Source organism: Mytilus galloprovincialis, chromosome 10, assembly GCF_965363235.1.
Source record: "Mytilus galloprovincialis chromosome 10, xbMytGall1.hap1.1, whole genome shotgun sequence".
NCBI classification, from domain to species: Eukaryota; Metazoa; Mollusca; class Bivalvia; order Mytilida; family Mytilidae; genus Mytilus; species Mytilus galloprovincialis.
This window is the reverse complement of record NC_134847.1, coordinates 43,825,068-43,845,487: the sequence shown is the minus strand read 5'-3', so window position 1 is coordinate 43,845,487 and position 20,420 is coordinate 43,825,068. Positions and strand designations below refer to the sequence as shown.

General features: G+C 32.4%; 1 protein-coding gene across 22 annotated transcripts in view; it reads right to left on the bottom strand.

Moving 5' to 3' along the window:
• The window catches only part of LOC143047612 (diacylglycerol kinase zeta-like), a 198,552-nt gene that overhangs the window by 59,178 nt on the left and 118,954 nt on the right, over nucleotides 1-20,420 (bottom strand). For all 22 annotated transcript variants that reach the window (XM_076220766.1, XM_076220768.1, XM_076220767.1 and 19 more), the window contains 3 exons: nucleotides 15,793-15,898; nucleotides 15,075-15,158; nucleotides 12,075-12,149 (listed from right to left, as the gene is read on the bottom strand). In XM_076220766.1, coding sequence (XP_076076881.1) covers nucleotides 12,075-12,149; nucleotides 15,075-15,158; nucleotides 15,793-15,898 — 265 coding nt within the window. The remainder of the gene's footprint in view (nucleotides 1-12,074; nucleotides 12,150-15,074; nucleotides 15,159-15,792; nucleotides 15,899-20,420) is intronic.

Here is a 20,420-nt window from a genome sequence, read left to right as displayed (position 1 = left end):
AATTTCTGTCTTTAAATTAAACTTTAAATGAATTCAGTCAAGGATAATAATTAAAGTTCTAAGTTTACTTAGAATAATTGGTTTTGTTAAACCACAACACGACAATATCTGTTTCAAAAAGCCATTCTTGGAAATATAAATCAAAACATAAAAAAACATTAAAGATGAAATAAGGTCATGTGTGTGAATTAAGCTAACAGCTAGACTGACTGAATTTAGGCTTGTATGCAGCTCTGACTGAAACTGTAAACACAATTTTTGCCTTCCTGTAAGCTCAAACTGATAATGACTTTAAATTCCAACATTGAACCACAGGGGCTTAATTGTTTAGTGGGTCAGACGAGGTTTTACTGTCAATGGCAGTCCTTGGTGTTTTATATAGGATAGCGACCGCCATTGACAGTAAAACCTCGTTTGACCCATTAAACAAGCCCCTGTGATTGAACTTTAGTCTTATATATATATATAGCTCTGACTGAATTTTAACCTGAGCCTTGGATTGAGATAGATGTCTAAAACTCAATTTCATTCAATTTAAATTTAGCTGTTGTAATTTCATACAGCAATTCTAATTAAATTTTTAGGTGCCCAGATAGGAAAATGTGAAATAAAAAGTAATGTTCTGTGATCTTGTGTTCACTGATTTACCCCCTTTCAAGATTTAAATTTATGGCAAACAAAATTGATGATTAATCATTGCTCTTTAATGCCACTTTAAGCATTCCTTGCTTCATCGTGCCCCTTAGTTTATATTGATGTTGGTGCATGAGTGCTTGAAGTGTGAATGTTTGTTTAGAATTTTTTTTATCTGAGTATTCTGTCTTTTCCAAACTAAAAAAAAAAATCATTTAAAATTAGAAGTTTTAAAAAAAATCTCTGAGCTATTCTCTGCACTTTATTTTGGGAAATCCAAACTTTTTATTCTAAGATTTATTTAAAATTCCACATTCTTTCTCGAAAAATAATTTGTAGTTGTTAGAAAATTTCGGAACTCAGAAGTCAGAAAAAAGGTTGGAGTTGTCCAAATACACCTAATTGACCTCCCAAAAGCTCTCAGCGTAGTCCAAATACTCCAAACTCAAGAGGGTCAGAAAATTATTAATTTAAGTCTATACAGATTGGAGTCAAACCAACAATTAACCACAGTGTTGTCAGACCAATGATAACAGTAGTGCTGACTATCACTTAGACCACTTTTAATTGCCACTGAGGGACGAATCAGTTATTCAAGGTTGCACTGCAAATTTGTAAGGATTGTGGACATTACAGACTTTAAATATTTCCTGCTTCACTTGACTTGGTAAGGAAACAGACAGGAAACTGTGATTTCAAAACTTACTACAGTGAAACCTGCTTAAACCAAACATCTTCAGGACTTAATATTTTGTTCTGTTTGAATGGGCGATGTTCGGTTTTATCAGATTCACAACGCATATACAATTTGACATTACGTTGCTTAAGAACATGTTTGGTTTATACAGGTTTTCGGTTTATGCAGGGTTCGGTTTAGTCAGGTTTCACTGTATTAACAAATATACTTTTACAATGTACTCTTTTTTAATGGCCTTTCATAATTTTAAAATCCTTTGCACTTTTATAATCATAAAGAACACAGTTATCATTTCAACCTGACAATTACTACTTATGATTACAGATAAACTTTGCACAGCTTGTTATCAATACATTGAAAATATGAAAAAAAATATGAAAAAAAATCATTTTTCGGATCTTATCTAATGATCAAATATTATAGAAAAAAATGACACCATTATACTTTTCCCATCAATAAAATATGTAGGAGTTTCAAAGGCTTAAAGAGGAAATAAACATAAAAACCATTGGAAGAATCTAACTACTCAACTAATACACTGTAATGACTTCTATTGATAAATTGTCAATCGTTAAACAGCCATCTGTGGCCTTGGACTGACTTAATTCTGATACCCTCTTATTGTTTCTGATCACGTTAAAATACTCAGGTGATTATGAAATTCCATGTCTTGGAAATGTTTACTAACAAACCGTTGATTGCGTGATATCAGATAATTCAGTGGAATTGACAATCGTTTTGGCTGTCCTTCTTCTTTGTTGTTATTTTGATATGATTAAAGGAAGATATTGTTTTTTTTTTTGTTTATTTCTTATTTTAATTGAAAGAAGAGGGGTATACCTCAATGAAACAGTAACCCAACAACACAAATAATAGTGGTGATTAAAAGCTTACTTTTTGTACCATTATTCTTTAGATTTTCTCTTTATTTCATTTGAGAAATAAATGGGGAATGAGACACAGATGATGCCCCTTGCATATCATATAAAATTATAAAGGGACATAACTGAAAAAAAGTTGATGCTATAAAAAAAATTGTACTTGATCTGAGTTTTGTGGTAATAAGTTTTGTGCTTAAGTTTCATAACATTTGGTTGAAGCTAACTATATAAGTTAGATGATGGAAACCAACTTTGGGACAAAAAAAGGGTAAAACTTAATGCCCCTTTTGCTATAATTATAAATGGCAGGGGCATAAAAATACATGTGTACACTCAAGACCACGACAAGCCTAAAAGGCATCTAATGATTAATTGTCAAAACATGTATTAAGATTCATTGTTGGTTGGTCGCTTCTCTACTCTTAATCCCAATAACTTTATCAAGGCAGTCTTTATTGGTGAAATACAAAGACTACAATCTAAATTTATAAATATAGAAAAGATATATACACATTTCTAACGTCAACAGACATTTACATCTTATCTATTTGTTTTCAAACATTTTTTTTAGTATTCATTGAAAAAATGAATTTAATACAAGAACCACAAAACTGGTAAACCTAGAAAATTAAGATAAAATCAAACACACCTAGTTCATTCAACAAAGTATGGCAAACAGGAAGTAGTTGTCAGATGGATCTTAAAAGTGCTCACTCATTACAACAGTCAAGCTGCTGTTTTCTGCTGCTTGGTCCAGTTCTTGTCTCTTTGACACAATCCCCATTTCCATTCTCAATTTTATCTTGCCCTATTTTCTGGCTGAACAATCCCCAGGATACTGACCCTGATAATTTTATCCCTCACCGACTTGCACCAAATTAAACTAGCAACAATCCACAAGGCTAATAATCATTTCCTCTGGCCATCAGTTTATAATTATCAACCTACAAGACTTCCTTTTAAGTGTTGACAAACTCACGACACACAGCTCAAGTTCTTAGGGATTGGAATGTTATCATCTTGATCATAAGATGTAATGTTTTTAATGAATAATTGTTTAATCAATTAATACTCTACAAGGTAGTAACTATGATCTGCAATATTTCCAATTTAGCCCTGATTCCAACAGGGTAATAGTTCTATATTAGCAAACCAAGATTGCAATCAGGCAGTTTATTATTTCAAGCGATTATTTTGTGTTTCCCACCTGCGATTCCCCGACCTGATAAGAATCGTGATTTGAACATACGTAGGTGTCTAGTAAAAGTTACACAATCATGTGTTTAATGGCTGAATGGATATCATACATTTAAACAGGAAGAATGAATCCTCTGGGTGGCTTATCGGGACCAGTTTTCTAAACAGCTTAGTAAAATTTAATTACTTTCATCATTAATTAATAATGGAATAAACTACGTCAAGCATAACTAAGATAATATTGTCCTAGAATTAAGCACCTATAATTACAAAAAAGTCAAAAGTTGAACTAAAATACTTCAACACAAGAAGAAGAAGCATCAGGGGTTTGATTTAAAATACTTGGTGACTTATTTTACATGTAAGATTTTTTGTGAAAAGGGCAGCCATACCGTGAGGCCTTTGTTTCATAAATCATACATAAAACTTTAGTGAATTACTAAGACTAACCGCCATCTAGGGTATGATAAATTTCCACACTTGAAGACAAAAAGGAGAAAATGCCATCAATTCATAGTTAATACAGAATATTCAAAAATCAAGATTTTTTTCCCTGTAGAATTAAAAAAGACAAATAATTGTGTCAAAGAATTTTTACTTTTGTCATGAAAACAAAGCAAAATCATTTCACCTTCAAATTTTCGAACGCAATCACTTCAAAGTGCAAATATATCATTTCAATATGGTATAGGATATCTAAGAAAGGTTAAAATATGGATGCTTTAAATACTGATCACAAATTTTATGTTGCAAGTCAATCTAATTAAAATCAAATCTCTCACTCCCAGCGACCAATCATTAAAAATAAGTGAGTGAGAAATCTAATTTTAATTAGATTGTGTTGCAAGTCTTCAGATAGAATTTTTACTACAGGTATCAATTACATCCTATTTTATCAGTGATACATGAAAATAAGGTCAAAGTCAGATGAGCTCTGCCAGATAGACATATAACCTTAAAACCATTCCATACACAAATTCCAAACTCGGTTGTTGCAACTTAAAGTGTTCAGAAAAACACATTTTTAGTTAAGGGGCCAGCTGAAGTTGACTCCAGGTGCGGGATTTTCTCTCTGTATTGAAGTCCCATTGGTGGCCTTTATATATCTCTTGATTTTTACTTCTTGGTCAGGTTGTTGTCTCTTTGACACATTCCCTATTTTCATTCTTCATTTTATTGATAACTGCTTCCTCATTTTGTCCTTTTCTGATGTTAAGGTACTTTAAACATGCGTAAAAGATTAGGTCTAAAAATTTTTTTTACAAAATCCACTAATCTTTGATGGGGTGGGGGTGGGGTATAATCATTTCTGCTGACAAGGGGTGCTTTATATACATCATTTAAAACCAATCCTTAACAATATATACAGTTAAGAATCAATAAGTAGTATAAACATATAAACTGTTACTCCAAGGTCAGTTATATTAGATCTCCATGCAACATGATATCATGGTTAGGGACAACATCAAAAGTTCAATGTAGGATAAAAAACTTAATTCACATAGTTTTTTCACTGACTCCCCCCCCCCCCCCCCCCCCACTTAACTTAATTTGGGAAAAATTGATTTACCTATATAGATATAGGTAAAATCGATTTTGGATTAACAAAACTTGCAGCAATGTTGACCCCCCATCCCCTCCCTCCCTCCCCCCCCCCCCCAAACTATTAGATTTAAGTTTTTTATCCTACATCGACCTTTTGATGTCGTCCCTTATATATGAAATGTTACCAAAAAGATGCAAAATGCTTTATAGAATATACATCTAGAAATTATGGTTTAGTGTATAAGAATGTAAATCAATCATTATTTGAGACCATGTGACGTCTGCATAATGTTCTCTTGTTAAAAGTCCATTCCACTTGACAATGCCAGTTGTAAAATTATACAATTATAAACACATCTCATAAAAGAACAAACTTAAACAAAATGCTAAATACATAATGTTACCATTTGTCATTGTAAAATGGAAAGTTTAAATGTTAACATAGATTTTTGTTTCAAGGCCTAAATAGAAAAAGAAATGGTTAACATAAAAGGCTCAGAAATCATGGAAATTTCAGAAACAGTTTCAGAAACAGTTTTCATACTTGTTACTGAAGATAACAGAAAGTGTGAATTGTATTTACCACCAAAGTATATAAATTAGTTTCCTCCTGTAATGAATATAAAACAATGAAAAAATAAAGTATGTTGATATTAAAGTGGACTGAGGACCACCTGGCCTCTTGATGCAGAATTTTCTCATTCTTGAAGACCCTTTGGTGGCCATTTGCTGCTTTTTACTCTTTGGTCGGGTTTTTGTCTCTTTGACATATTCCCCATTTCCATTCTAAATTATATTTTACCAACAGAAAACCATTACAAAGCTGTGGTCATTCAATATTTAATTCTCAAGCTAAATATTATAATGGTAGTATGTCAGTACCATCATTTTTTGTCTTTCCTTGCAGGGATGATTCCACTATATAGTTTAGGGCCGCTTAGCGGCCCTTAAATCGGCCAGCGGCCCCAAAAAATGTACATGAAAATGAATTCCCAAATCAGGAAAATAAAATAAAAATCAATATTTCCGGAAAAGTTTCTGTCACCGATTAAGGCAACTATAATTTTTCATAGTTTGTTGTCAAAACGTTTTAAAATCCGTATAAGAATGCTGTTTACGATCGCATTTTATTAACAACGATTTAATTATGTCAAATGTGGCAATCAATTTTATCAGCCGAATTCGATTGATTAATATGTTATAGGAGTATTCGATCTTGTAAACGCAGATCGCCCAGCAGGTTGATAAAAATGGGTGTCAAAGCAGACCTCGGCAGAGAGAAAATTCAAATTTTGATATAACATTGATGGATAAAGTTTAATGGGCGCCGATCTCGTAAAAGCAGATCGTCCAGCAGAGCCGGTTATATAATATGATAAAAACTTGTTTTGTAAAAGAAATTATTTCCTCAAAAGACAAAAGTTTGAGCGTTTTTTGAAAATAACGTTGATGATAGACCATTCATGAAATACGATGTCATCATTATGGAACTATTTCAAAAGTTTTGAAGATGATTCAAATAATTTTAAATAACACTGGTTCAATGCTTTAAATATCTTATCAATTAAGTATATGAACTTTTGTAATTGGTTTTCTGAATTCGACAATTGACCAGTTCAATTAGAAATCCATTTGAATCAAGGTAAATTTATAGAGATGACCTGCTGTTGAAAAAATACCCGATTAATGATTTTTTTCAGTGGTTTATGTTAGCTGAAATATGTGTTTTTGTAATAGACCTAGGTAACTATAGCTAAGATGATAGACTAGTACATCATGTTCAATGATATTCATGTAATAACAGTAGCCCATCCAGAATTATTCAAAATGTTACAACTTGCATAAACATCAGTGTACAGGTTAAACTTAATAATATACATGTTCCGTTTTCACAGGAAAATAATATTATTTCGTCTTAGATTTCATGCTTAAAAAATTCCCAATTTGATGTTCAAGGGACCCATTTGAAAACACCTGGAATCATCCCTGCCTTGAGCTGCTGAGGTCATTATTTCAAGTTTGAAAAGGTTGAGAGATTAATTATGATCAAAGCTGATTTAAAAAAGTTTAATATAGCTATCAGTCTATAAACTCATCACAAATACCAGGCTTAAAATGCTGTACACCAGAAGCATATTTAATTTACAAGGGACTCATCGGTGAGGCTCACATCAAGAAAATTTAAAAGCCAAATTAAGTAGGAAGTTGAAGAGCGTTGAAGTCTTGAAGATCCAAAATTCAGAAAGGCATTACTATGAATTTCAGCAATCATCGCCAATGACTGATTGATTGTTGTGCTTAGAAGTTCTAAAGGTAATTTCAGTCACTGTAACTAAAATTGGAACTCATTTCATGAGAATTTAAACATTCCATAAAATTGCTTTCTGGGTTACTAAACCATAAACAATGATATATTACAGTAAACATTACTAAGCATCAAATATCCTATTACAAGAATGCATGGAATATATATATCATTTATTCAATAACTCATCGCCAAGTAATGAGATTCTATAAGCCTGACCTTCAAGTTCATTGATGTTTTTCCTTCATATTATTTCCATCAAGGTCACAGCCAAAGAAATTAATCATTTTAGAAGGAGTTCCAGGGGCTTCTGACAAAATTAAAGTCTTAATGATCAAATATATACTATATAAACTTGTAACAAAATCGATGTTTTCTGGGAAAAACATCCAATTTAATACAGAGGTCTTTCTAATACCTATTAAACAACGTATAAGCAAGATGCTAACAAACGGAGGATACTATTTAATTAAAAAATAATAGCAGTGTTTTACTTCCTTATATGATTTAAAGCAATATATATTGCAGCTCTATTTTCTTCATTTATAAATTTGCAGTATATATCTCAGATACCACCAAAAGGAGGCCAACACAATCATGCTTTAGTGATTTCCTAAATAATCAACCAATTATTTTTTCCCATTTGAATACTTTTACTCTGAATTAAAACAAAAGACAAAAAAATGGCATAGAAATGTGTATCACTTTACTGCCATGATTCTGCTAGCTTGGTCAGGGTATAAAATTTATGAAATCAAATATCATAATGTTTATAGGATATGAATTTCACTTCAAAGAGTTCAGCATCTGTTGTTCTTTCTCATATGATAACATTAAAGCACTGGTACTTCATTAATTCAAATACTGTAAGGTTTCAGGCTATATTTCAGACAATCACTGGGAGATTGCAGCCAATCTAAATTCAATATTTTTAATTAAAAAACTAAAATGTCTGAGATGTTAACATTTCCTTAAAGTTCAAACAAAGGTCATATTATTCACAATTATTATATGTCTGTTCTTTAGGTATCAGGACCATAACTGACCAAATGATGTTACAAACCTTGCAGAACTAGTCTAGTCCCATTCCAGTGGCTGACCCTGAATTTTTCATAAGTGGGGAGGGAAAGGGAAAGGGGAGGGAGGGAGGCACTGACTATTACAAGAGGAGGTCCACACAGTCATGCTTCAGTCATTCAACCAATTATTTTTTCCACAAAAGAAGGGGCCTAAACACTCCCTGCCCCCTTAAATCTGTCTCTGCTTTCATTCCAAGGATTAAAACTCATCTTTACAGTTTTGTTACTCAGGAATGTAATAAAGTTTTGTACACCAATTCACCTTTTCAGAATCTAAAGGACTATGGGTAATCTCATTGTTCATACACCAAAATGAAAATAACGATACTTCATTGGTTGAACTTCCATTGTATATCACGTTGTAAACAAATCACAATGTTTTGGTGTACGCTTTAGGAAATATTACGCAGAATGCATTTGATTCTAAAAACAGCGAATTGAGATAAAGCAGGCGAACCAAAAGTTACTCCATTGGTCCCTATCAACTTTGTTGAAGCAAACATAACATCATCTCAACTCTTACTGTTTTACAATTAGCAAATTACAGATAGTCTATTTTAGTGCAATAGAAAACATTTTTTTTTTTACTGATAGTGGGTCTCATTGGGGTCTAAGTGTGACAAGGGATTGCCAATTTTTCGTAAGCGTGACATGTGAAAGTCAAATTTTTGTGCCGTGAAAATGACAAATGAAGTCTAGGTTGACAAGGAAAATGACCAAAAAAATGAGAATTGCTTACGTACATAGTGTAAGAGGGATCCGAGATCAGATCCTCCCAATGAGACCCCCGCGGATAGTTGTTAATATTTTAACAAGCATACAAAAAGGATGCTCATCTTAAACAAATATCTAAACAACACACAAAAATAAACTATAATTCAACTGCTATTTAAAATTTCTGTAACAATGTACTATGATTGAATTAACCATTTTCTTCATAATCAATGTAAAAAACTATTTTGATCATGAAATGCAAACAAAAATATTGTATCCAATTATACAAAACCTTTCACTTTAAAAATGTAAATATATATAACTCGGGTGTCCTATTAAAAAGGGGATAAATCAAATTCATTATTTGCTTTAAATCTTTTTACAAAATTAAGCACTTTTTCATTGTCACTAATCTCCAATGGTTAACCAACTCAGCAAGTCCTCTAGTTACGACCTGTGTAATTTTTCCCAGTAAAATCCCAACGGAATCATTATTGACATGGCTGAAGCTAAAATTCAATATATATTTCACTTCTATCTATCCAAGGTATTATATCTAATCTTTATAAAATAATTGACTCGAGAGTATTAAAGTCTAAATATAGATTCAATCTAGGACATCTCCTCTGTGGTTCTTGGACAATGAAATTTATTGTCGCTACAATATCAAATTACTCAAATCCAGTTAAAAAAATGTATTGTTACATAAGGCGAGAAGCTAATGTACACAGGGTTAATGTGCGACGCACTGAGTCTAACTTAATTTTCCAACCACTGGTTGCGCTGACAACCCTTTACAAAGATGATTTCACGGAGATAATGATAATTAGTGGGTTTTCTCAATGAATATATAGAACACTGTCAAATTACGTCTATTTTATTGACAGTTTTCTGGTTGACCTAAATTGTGAGGGGAAAATTCTGATTGACCTTAAATGTGGTGGAAAAATTCTGGTTGACCTAAATTGTGATGAAAAATTCTGGTTGACGTTATTTGTGGTGGAGAAAAGTAATGAAGTAAATAATTCATATTGGTCATGCGGTTGATATTTTATGCTATCAATATTGTGAAGAAAATCATATAATCAAAATGGTTTGAATTCATATGTTTTTTATTATGATAGAAACAATAGTTATTCTATGTTTCACCATCAAATGAGGAGATGACTTATTTAAGAAGATTAAGCTACCAACAATCAATCAATCAATCAATTAGTAATTTCGGGTCAAATTTATCAAAGTCTAGTCAGACAAAATAACATTGGTGATAAGTTTGGTCAAAGCTTTTAAGGGTCAGTCAACTCATTTAATGTCACAATATGGTATGCAATTTTATAAAGAGCTGGGCATAGTGATGCAGACAGATTAAAGGACTAATAGAGTTAATTATGAATTTCTAAAATCAGTTTTATTATTATTTGTAATATTGGCCTCTATAGTTGAGTTATATATGTAGGTAATATACTTTTTCATATATAAATCTACGCTTCCCAATGCTATTCACAGTATAGGGTTCATCAGAAATTCAGCCCTTCGAAAAACTAAAAAAGAGCAGTGACCCTTGGCTCTCAAAATTAATCAACCAGTAGTGGGCACTCTTTTGGTTATAATATATTAACAATCTTGTGATGCCGCCAAAGGTTTCCCAAAATTTATATTGTCAAAAAAAACCCAAAAGAATTGTATTTTGACAATGTTTAAAAAAAATGTGCGGACTTTAGAGCATATAATGTCCTCTTATGTAGCAATTTGTTTTTCCTAACATCACAGCTTTTGAAATAGATCCACTTAAGAACAAAATGATTGCCTTTATGATCTTTTATGATAAAGATAAATTTCAAGGCCAAATTTGGCTACAAGTGAACAATTGCCTTAACTTCAACTTTTCAAACTCAAAGCTATTTAGATCTTGCATAATGATATAGACATTTTACTATGAATGGAGGCAACTGACCTTTAAATGTCTATATTATTTTATAGACTTGTTTAAGATTTCTCTTTGATTGACTATTTACAGTCATAGAAAGACTGAATATCATTTTGACAACCATCACAGAATATTTTCAGTAAACCAAATTGTTTTTCCTCTTCAAAAATCCCCTGAATACAAGTACAGTTGTGGTAAAAACAACTTGTAACCAACCAAAACAGATAATTCCTATTACTCTTAAAGTTACAAAGAAAAGACCCAAAGCTGTCTCCAAATACCAAACATAGAAAAAAATAGCATCCATTTACCCTGGAAATAATCATCGAATCAGCAGTGACAGTAATCTGACAGATACGTTGACCTTTACCCACTGATTTCTCAAGAGTCCACGTCATGTCTGAAGAAAGTACAATAACAACGCAGTAATGATATTTGAATACATTGATTTTCTTATTTACGGAGACTAAATGTACTGGGAAAAATTTGGGAGAAAAAACACCTGAACAAATCATGTGATATATCTTTTTAAAGAACATTGGCAAACAGGAAAAGGAAAATATTTAGGTTCTTATTTGTTCATATGACAGATACCGGTTAGAACATGAAATTGGAGAACTTTGTGAATTCATATGGGCTTGAGTTTTACGATAACTATCAGATATTTCAAAGAAATTGTTGATTTCAGTTATGTATACGTAATATTGGGAAAGAAAAAGAGGGGCAAAAGATACTAGAAGGACATTCAAACTCATAGATTGAAAATAAACTGACAACATCATGACTAAAAAAGAAAACGACAGACAAATAATAGTTCACATGCCACCACATAGAAAACTAAGCAACACGAACCCCACCAAACACGAACCCCACCAAAAACTGGGGGTGATCTCATGTACTCTGGAAGGGTAAGCAGATCCTACTCCACACGTGGACCCCATCGTTTTGACCCTTAAATACATCATCATTTTAAGATACAAAGGAGAAACTCCCCCATCCATAGTTAGCGTACCTCTTCACTGAGGATTTCTTACCTAGCGTACCTCTTCACTGAGGCTTTCTTACCTAGCCTACCTCTTCACTGAGGCTTTCTTACCTTTTCTAAAACAGCTATACAGCCCTGATGAGCAACTATTTTACATGCAACACATTTCTTTCTTTGACCCGTTTTCTGAAATTAAAACAAATGAAATAACTTGTATTAAAAGCATAATTTTGATGACATTTCAGCAGTTTCAGGCATACCACATCACCTTATCTTATACCAAGCCACCACATACTTGGATTATGTGTCTGTCCCAAGTAAAGAGTCTGTAAGCTATTGGTTGTCTCTCGTTGCTGTTTGTCATACTTATTTTTTGTTTTTTTATTGTTTTGGTAGAAATCAAGTCTTTTGTTTTGTTTCACATTTTTTGTATCTTAAGGAATTATTAAACTTAATTCCTAGACGAAACTTTGTTTGCCATATACTGTGGAATCATTTATTTTCGTGGGTACAAATTTAGTGGATTAAGGAAAATTGGTCATTTTAGTGGATATTTGATTTCGTGGTTTTGTCAAAGTCTGCATACATTCCTATATAAAATTTGTAATTAGTTTGACATTGGAAATCGTTGTTGCCAGCTAACTATAAAATCCACAAAAATTGGTATCCAACGAATAATAACGAATCGCGAACAGTTACCTGTAATTGCTCATGACAATCCTCGTCCTTTGATGTTTTTGTTTTGGTTTTTAGTCATCAATTGTTAATCAAACTAAATGTCCTTATTTAAATTAGAGGAAAAGTGATTGTAGGATTTCATTTCTGTGGGCCAGGATGAACAGGGAGATATTTGATTTTTGATTTGTTTTGACTTTTGGGGCTATTTTGTGGTGGCCAGTTTTTATTAGTTGAGGAAGCCGTAGTCCCTGGAGAAAACCACTGACCTATATAGGAAAACTGACAATCCTAGCCAATTAAGATTTGAGTCGAGTTTACTCATATGAGTGGTGCAGGGACGTATTGAGAAAGAAGAAAACACAAATCAATTAATAACATGATGAGTAAATCATATAGAACAAATGACTTAACAACAGAAACTGATTTACGAGAACAAATTAAAAGATTAAGGAAGTAACAAGCTTCAAAGCTTCTTCAAAAATGTGTGAAAAAATTAATGAATTTCTACACCATCACATTAATGAGTTTCACATTCAAAACAAAAACATAAATTCATCATGAACTAAAATCAATAAAGTCCAAGTCTTACAATTTGCTTAATCAATTTGGTGCACCTTGGGATTTTTCTCTGTCAAAAGAGTGAATAATCATATACAGTAAAGAATGCTTTGAATTTCAATTTAAGGTAAACAGTCCTTATAAAGAATGTGACCTAGACAAAACTCCTACATGAAAACCTGGAAATCCATCTAGGAAGACTTATAAGCTCACAAAATTGATCATAATTTCATGTCGGTTTTTTTTTCTCCCCATAATAATGCTCCCGAGACAAAGTAATGACTTATACAGTAATTGCTTTGCATGTACAACGATATAAAACTGTATAATAAAATGTTCATCCATGACTGGTAACCAGCACAGATAAAACACTCTCACTGTGAGGTTATAAGGGACAGGTACGTGTAAAAGGGACATAACTTATAATATAGACAAATGAAGATGTGGTATGATCGCCAATGAGACAACTCTCCACTGGAGAACCAATAACAAAGATTTTTTAAAACTACTATTAGACACAAATTTTAAACATATTTAAAAATAGCAAAATGTGGTATAATTTCAAAACTATCCACTAGAGGTCTGGAACTTATCAACAATTGGGTTCAGATTCAAATCTCAATTGTTAGAATGCCTGTTTGTTAATGAATAAGATCTTTGAATATTGTGTTTATTGGTATACATATTGATATTGTTGTCCTTAAATTGAAATCTAACTAAATAATTTTGTTATATACATATGTACATTCACAGCATTGCAAAAGGTCATGTTTTTTACTGTTAAGGATGTCTTCACACTAAATCCATCATAATTTGGATGTGTAATGATCAATGTTTTAGTCTAAGATGCCTGATTTTCTTTATTAGCTGTTCTTGGCTTTAAACTAGCTGTTAACAACTGCAAGTACTCTCATATCTGTACTTCTTGGCTTTTTTGTTGTTGGACTTTATAGATATCCTGGCTATTCAGTCTGTGTTTATGTACCCGGTAAGTGTTTTTCTGCATTGTTTTAATCCCCTGAGTTAAGCCTTATGTAACTGATTTTTATAGCTTTGTTCTCATGATGTAATGTCACACCACTGATGCAGGTAAATGATGGAAATGGCCCCAGCAAACTTGTTTCACCTCGCCACATTATGTATGTACCTGTCCAAAGTCAGTACCTGTGATACAGTGGTTGTTGTTTGTTACTGTATATCATATTTGTTTTCCATTAGATTTTCTCATTTGAATTGTTTTACATTTGTTATTTTGTACCCTTTTTAGTCCAATATGAGTTTTGCTCAATGTTGAAGGCAGTACATTGACCTATAAATGTTATTGTTAAGGTTGATGACATTTGGTCACTGGTGGAGAGTAGTCTCATTGACAATCATATTACATCATCTTATTTGTATACATATAATAAAATAAGACACTTGTTTGTAAAACTGTGTGGTGGATTTTTTCCCTCATTATCAGATTATAGTAAAATTCAACTGTTCCATCTTAAATTGGAATATGACAGTTGTAATTCATTTGTTTGATGTGTTTGAGCTTTTGATTTTGCCCATTTGATTCAGGACTTTCTGTTTTGAATTTTCCTCAGAGTTTGGTGTTTTTGTTATTTTACTTTTTTCAAACAATGAAACATTAATCCAACAATTAATGAAAAAATTAAAAGAAGCATTAAATCTTTCTTAAGAACAAAGTGACTTCAATATGACCAATGGTAAATTCAGAATAAAATAACTGTAAAAGAATTATCAAATATCTGAACTTGGTAGGCATTACAGTTATAGACTCCTGACAAAACCATGTAATGATACTGGCTTGCCAATTTATTTTTTAAATACATCAAAGGAACTGTAAGTTCTATAAGCAATATAGCCTACCATACAATCAGGCTCCATTGCATAGCAATAGTCCCCAGAGGCATTGGTCTCTACCCACATATGTTCACTGTTAATAGCTTGCTCCTAAAATGGAAAAAAAAGATATCTTGAAATAATCAGACAAGCATGATCAAAATATGATGCCTAAAAGTCATATATGTGATGATTGATGAATGCTTAATTTTACACAGATTATTTTTCAACAATTATCTAGATATCATTTTTTCTGCTGTGATCTTCTGATCTGAGAATAAATTGATGAGACCCTATTTCCCGTTTGTGAATTTTTTTTAATGGAGTCTAGATTTGCATGGAAGGTGAAGCTAATACAGAGCAGGAGAGGCTTACTATGTCCATGCACCCAGTCTTTTGTGCTTCATGCAATTCCTTTTGGTTGGTATATTGTTATTATTTACCAATGTTTTTGCCTCTTGTTATGCAGTTTGGTCTATTTTCGTCTCTATGGTTTGTATGTAAGTGTTTCTTATTTCTTGTTTTTTAAATATAGATTAGATTAGAACGGTTTTCCCTTTTGAATGGTTTTACAATAGTCCTTTTTCGGGCCCTTTATAGCTTGCTGTTTGGTGTGGGCCAAGGCTCTATGTTGAAGACAGTACTTTGACCTATAATGGTTTACATTTACAAATTGTGACTTGGATGGAGCCTCAGTCGTCTCATTGGCACTCATACCACATCTTCTTATATCTTAATGACTTACCGACCAATCCACGGTGGATCGTAGCTCTCGTTTTCTGTATCCATGTTCTGCATGGCTAGGATGTAAGAGATTGGCATGGTTCTGTGTATTCTTTGATATGGCTTTTCTGGAAAAGAAAACTAAAATTACAATCTTATGATAAACAAATCTGAACAACAGGCACTTGGAGAATTGGAACCTCTTTATACAGAAAAGGAGGGATCCAGACAAGACCATGCATGTGAACTGAACATAATATATAAACTTCTACAATTTCATGATTATTTTGTTTTAATTATGGGTTCTTAAATTGGTTCCAATTAAGACTAGTACTAGTTACAACATGACAGGAGATGTTTTCCTGCTTGTCATCACATGATGAGGCAAATACTGGAAAGATGTTGCCTTAAAAAAGCATATCCCATGCATTAAATAGGATGGCATGGTCTTTCTTCAGTTTATGTTATCTTTTTTGAGCAACCACAGCATTGCAAGGCTTAGTAATGCATGTTTCTCCATCTTACTGTCAGTAAATGAGGCTGAACTTGCAATCTGTGTAGGACAAATTTACTTATTTTATATGTTGAAACTCAATTAATGGTATCCATAATCCTGGGTATTTTTTTTTCTCAACTAAGTCGTTATAATTACCACTATTTTTTCCCACTGTGTCTTTCTTTGATTGTCATTTTGTAAAAATTGTGTAAAATTTATATTTGTTTTGCATTAAAAAATACTTGGCATGAATATAGTTTTATCATTTCCAGTAAATATATGATACAGTGATAATTTGACACATAATGTTTCATTGCCTTTAAGAACATGACTTTTCCAGAAAAACAGCATAATTTAGTTAACTAACCAAGAAAGAAAAATATTTACAAAAGTTAATTAATGCTGTCAACAGAAATGGCATAACTCTACCAGTTTTCAAGGCTAGACAAAAAATGTCGGTCAAACCTTATTAATTTTGAACCATTGTAAACTCAAAACAGTTTTTGTATCTCACCAAAATAGCAGGCAATATATATATATTTCTATAAAACTCGACTACAAATATATTTCCGTAACAAAGCATGCCAAGATGACAATTCTTATAGTAAATTGAATTAGCTGGTAATAAACAATCTGTTTTTGAGAACCATTCAACATATCTAATATCTTCCTTTATTTATAATATATATACGTCATTCCTTTTAAAATATAACCCATTAGGCTTTTCAAAAACAAACTAATTAAAATTGTCCATTCAAAGGAACCATTTTAAAGCCGTAATTCCATTCAGAAACGTTAATCCTGATCACTGTTGGATAAAGGTATAATCCACGAGTAACATTATGTGTGTCACATTTTACATCAGCGAGTTATTCTTGGTCCATAATTTCCTATTTATATCAGCGTTTTATTGCAATAAATAGATTATAGCTATTTATGGTATCAATTATCTCTATATTTAGTAGACATCTAAGTTCTTAGAAAAAATACGCTGCAATCAGATCTCCACTTGACATACGGAGAAATGTTTAAATTAAGAAAATGATGAGCCATAAAAATATTAATACCGCACGGCTTCACTTCAGATAAAGGTAAACATATACTATCTAAATAAATCCCTTTATAGACAAATTTTGTATATATTACTTCTTAGAAATAGAAATAGATATTTACATTACGAAATATTTGCGTCAGTAATGGATTATATGGGCCGTTTTTATTGGGCTTATTAATAGTTGAAAGTTTTAAATGAATTTCACACAAATATAGAATAATCTGGGACTATCTTTAATTCTGGGAGAAATATATCCATAAGCTGTAAAAACACCAACTTAAATCCTGAATATAAGAAAATTTTGAACTTTTGTTAATATGCATCAGGTCCCCTACAGAAAAAAAGTTGAGGGCCAGTTGATGGCCATGTGGCGGACAGTTGAGGGCTAGCTGTTTTAGGCAAAATAGTTGAGGGCTAGGTGTTGAGCATCTTAGCTCAACTTAAACCTGGCCAAGCAGTGTATGTTGGATAGATGTCGCTCAACTGGCCCTCAACTTAAGATGGCCATTAAGTTGAGGAAAAGTTGAGCAATTGATCTTTGGTTTTCATATAGTTGAGCAAAAGTTGAGCATTCAGACTTTGAAATTTTTGTAGTTGAGCAAAAGTTGAGCATTCAGACTTTGAAATTTTTGTAGTTGAGCAAAAGTTGAGCATTCAGATTTTGAAATTTTTGTAGTTGAGGAAAAGTTGAGCGTTCAGACTTTGATTTTTTTTTTTATAGTTGAACAAAAGTTGAGCAATTAGAAATATGACCTGGTGATATAAATGTTATGTGCCATCTGTTTTATCTGTCTTTAATGCAAATGGACAGGAAGTATTATTATAAATGTACACAAAGTTTGAGGCAAAATTAAGGGAAGCACATGTTTTTATACATTTTTCTGTATTTTAACTTAACTAAATCTTTGACATAAAGATAAAAAACCAAACAGTATTTCTTTTATTATAAGATATATCAAATATTCAAGATTGAGGTAATTAACAGTTATTATTAGGGGCAAATCTCAAAGTGATCACAAATCATGCCTTAATTTGCATATTTTGTAAAATTTTGTGATTTTCCTTGTTTTTCATCAAATTTTTAAGTATATTTTCGATTGGAAAAGTATGTGCGCACCCAAGAAACAACTTTATATTTGGTGAGATTTTGTCAATAGTAGTAATAAAGCTTCAGTTAAATTATTTTGTTGTTTCTTGGCTGCGCACGATGTTTCCACAACAGAAATAAAGATGGAAAACTGCATAAATTCTGAATTTTCATCAATTTTGTGAAAACAGTACATATTATGACGTAATTGTGACGTCATCACATAAGAATCTTAATGTTTTTCATTTATATTTCTTGACCTTATGCAATTCTAAAGATTATGTGCCAATTTGAAAAAGTTATCAAACATTTTATTTTCTTGGGCCAAAACCAGGCTTTAATGCCCCTACTCCTTTATTTTTTTCTACAATGTGTAGTCATCAGTGTGCAATTACCACACAATGCTCAACTTTTAAAGACCTAGCCCTCAACTTTTAATGACCTGCCCCTCATCTATTGGCCACCTAGCCCTCAACTTTTAATGACCTGGTCCTCAACTGTTGGCCAGGTAGCCCTCAACTCTAATTGCTCAACTGTTGGACACCTAGCCCTCAACTATGATATTTTCTCAACGTTGCTCAACTAATTTGCATAAAGTTGAGCATTGATAGTTGAGGGCTACCTAATTTGCATGACAAAAATCCAGCTAGCCCTCAACTGGCCCTCAACTATTTGCTCAACTGATGGCCAGCTAGCCCTCAACTGATAGCTCAACTGGCGGCCAGTTGAGCAATGCAGTTGGCCTAGTGATCATTTTTTCTGTATGGGGTTGTCAATTAAAACTTCTTGTTCCTCATTTAAAAGAAATTGTAAAAAACAGAAAGATGCCAGTAACACAACAGGCTTATCTGATGAGGGCCTTTTATAGCTCACTATGCGGTATGGGCTGTGCTCATTGTTGAAGGCCGCACGGTGACCTATAGTTGTTAATGTCTTTGTCATTTTGGTCTTTTGTGGATAGTTGTCTCATTGGCAATCATACCACATCTTCTTTTTTATATTATTTTCACAACTTTGTAATATTTATATTTTAGAAATAACAATAACGATTGAGTTTACAAACAAAAAACTAAAAGTGCAGAATTAACTGCAGATTGGGATTTATTTGATATTAAACAGTCAAACATCAAAAATAACTCATGACTTCTAAATTATAAACAAACATTGCTACATAGTTATAAAAATAACTTGATAATGAGGATAAATTTCTGCTTCAATCCACTTGATAGATCTTGATAGAAATCACAACATTTTTTTCTCATTCGTTACAGGTGAGTTAAACACCTACACGTACAATAATAAAAAAGATGCTACACTTCAAATCTGCCAAAACCAATACCTCATCTTTGTAACAGTTAGGTGAGGATAAGTAGTTATTCATACTATAAGTATTTCTCAGAGTATATAATAATTTAACAGAGACAAGAGTAGGTCAAAAGTTTTGACAATGGCCAAAACTTAATGTGGTGAACTGAAAGCAAAAGTTACAATTTTTTCCAGTCTAAGTTTTCAAGGTACTTAATTTTTTTTTACATATTTGTGAAAAACATGAAAAGAGTCCAACCTTTTTTCTGTACTTACATAAGTTTTCATTAACATTAACAACTTGACAATTCACTTATCAAGATCCATAAGGAGGGAGATTATGAAAAATCTACCCAGTCTCACCACAGTGTCCTTTGTCCAAATGTCTGTTCCAAACCAGGAACCTTGCCATAGTCTTTGGTAATTGGTAATACAGTCACACATGAGAATAGTGAAGGGGGCAGAACCTTTTTCGGGACATTAGGATTGGGTGTGTCTTTAAGCTCAGGATTTTGGGATTGATCCTTTCAGGATCTGGGAATTCTTTTTTCAAAATTTTGGGATGTCAGGATTTAAATTTCTATGAATTCGGGACCTCAGGATTTCATGTTTTTTAGCCCAGGATTTCGGGATCAGGACCCATCAAACCACCCTCAATAGTCAGTCACACTGGGGACCAGAGAAAACATAACCTTATATAAGAGGTGA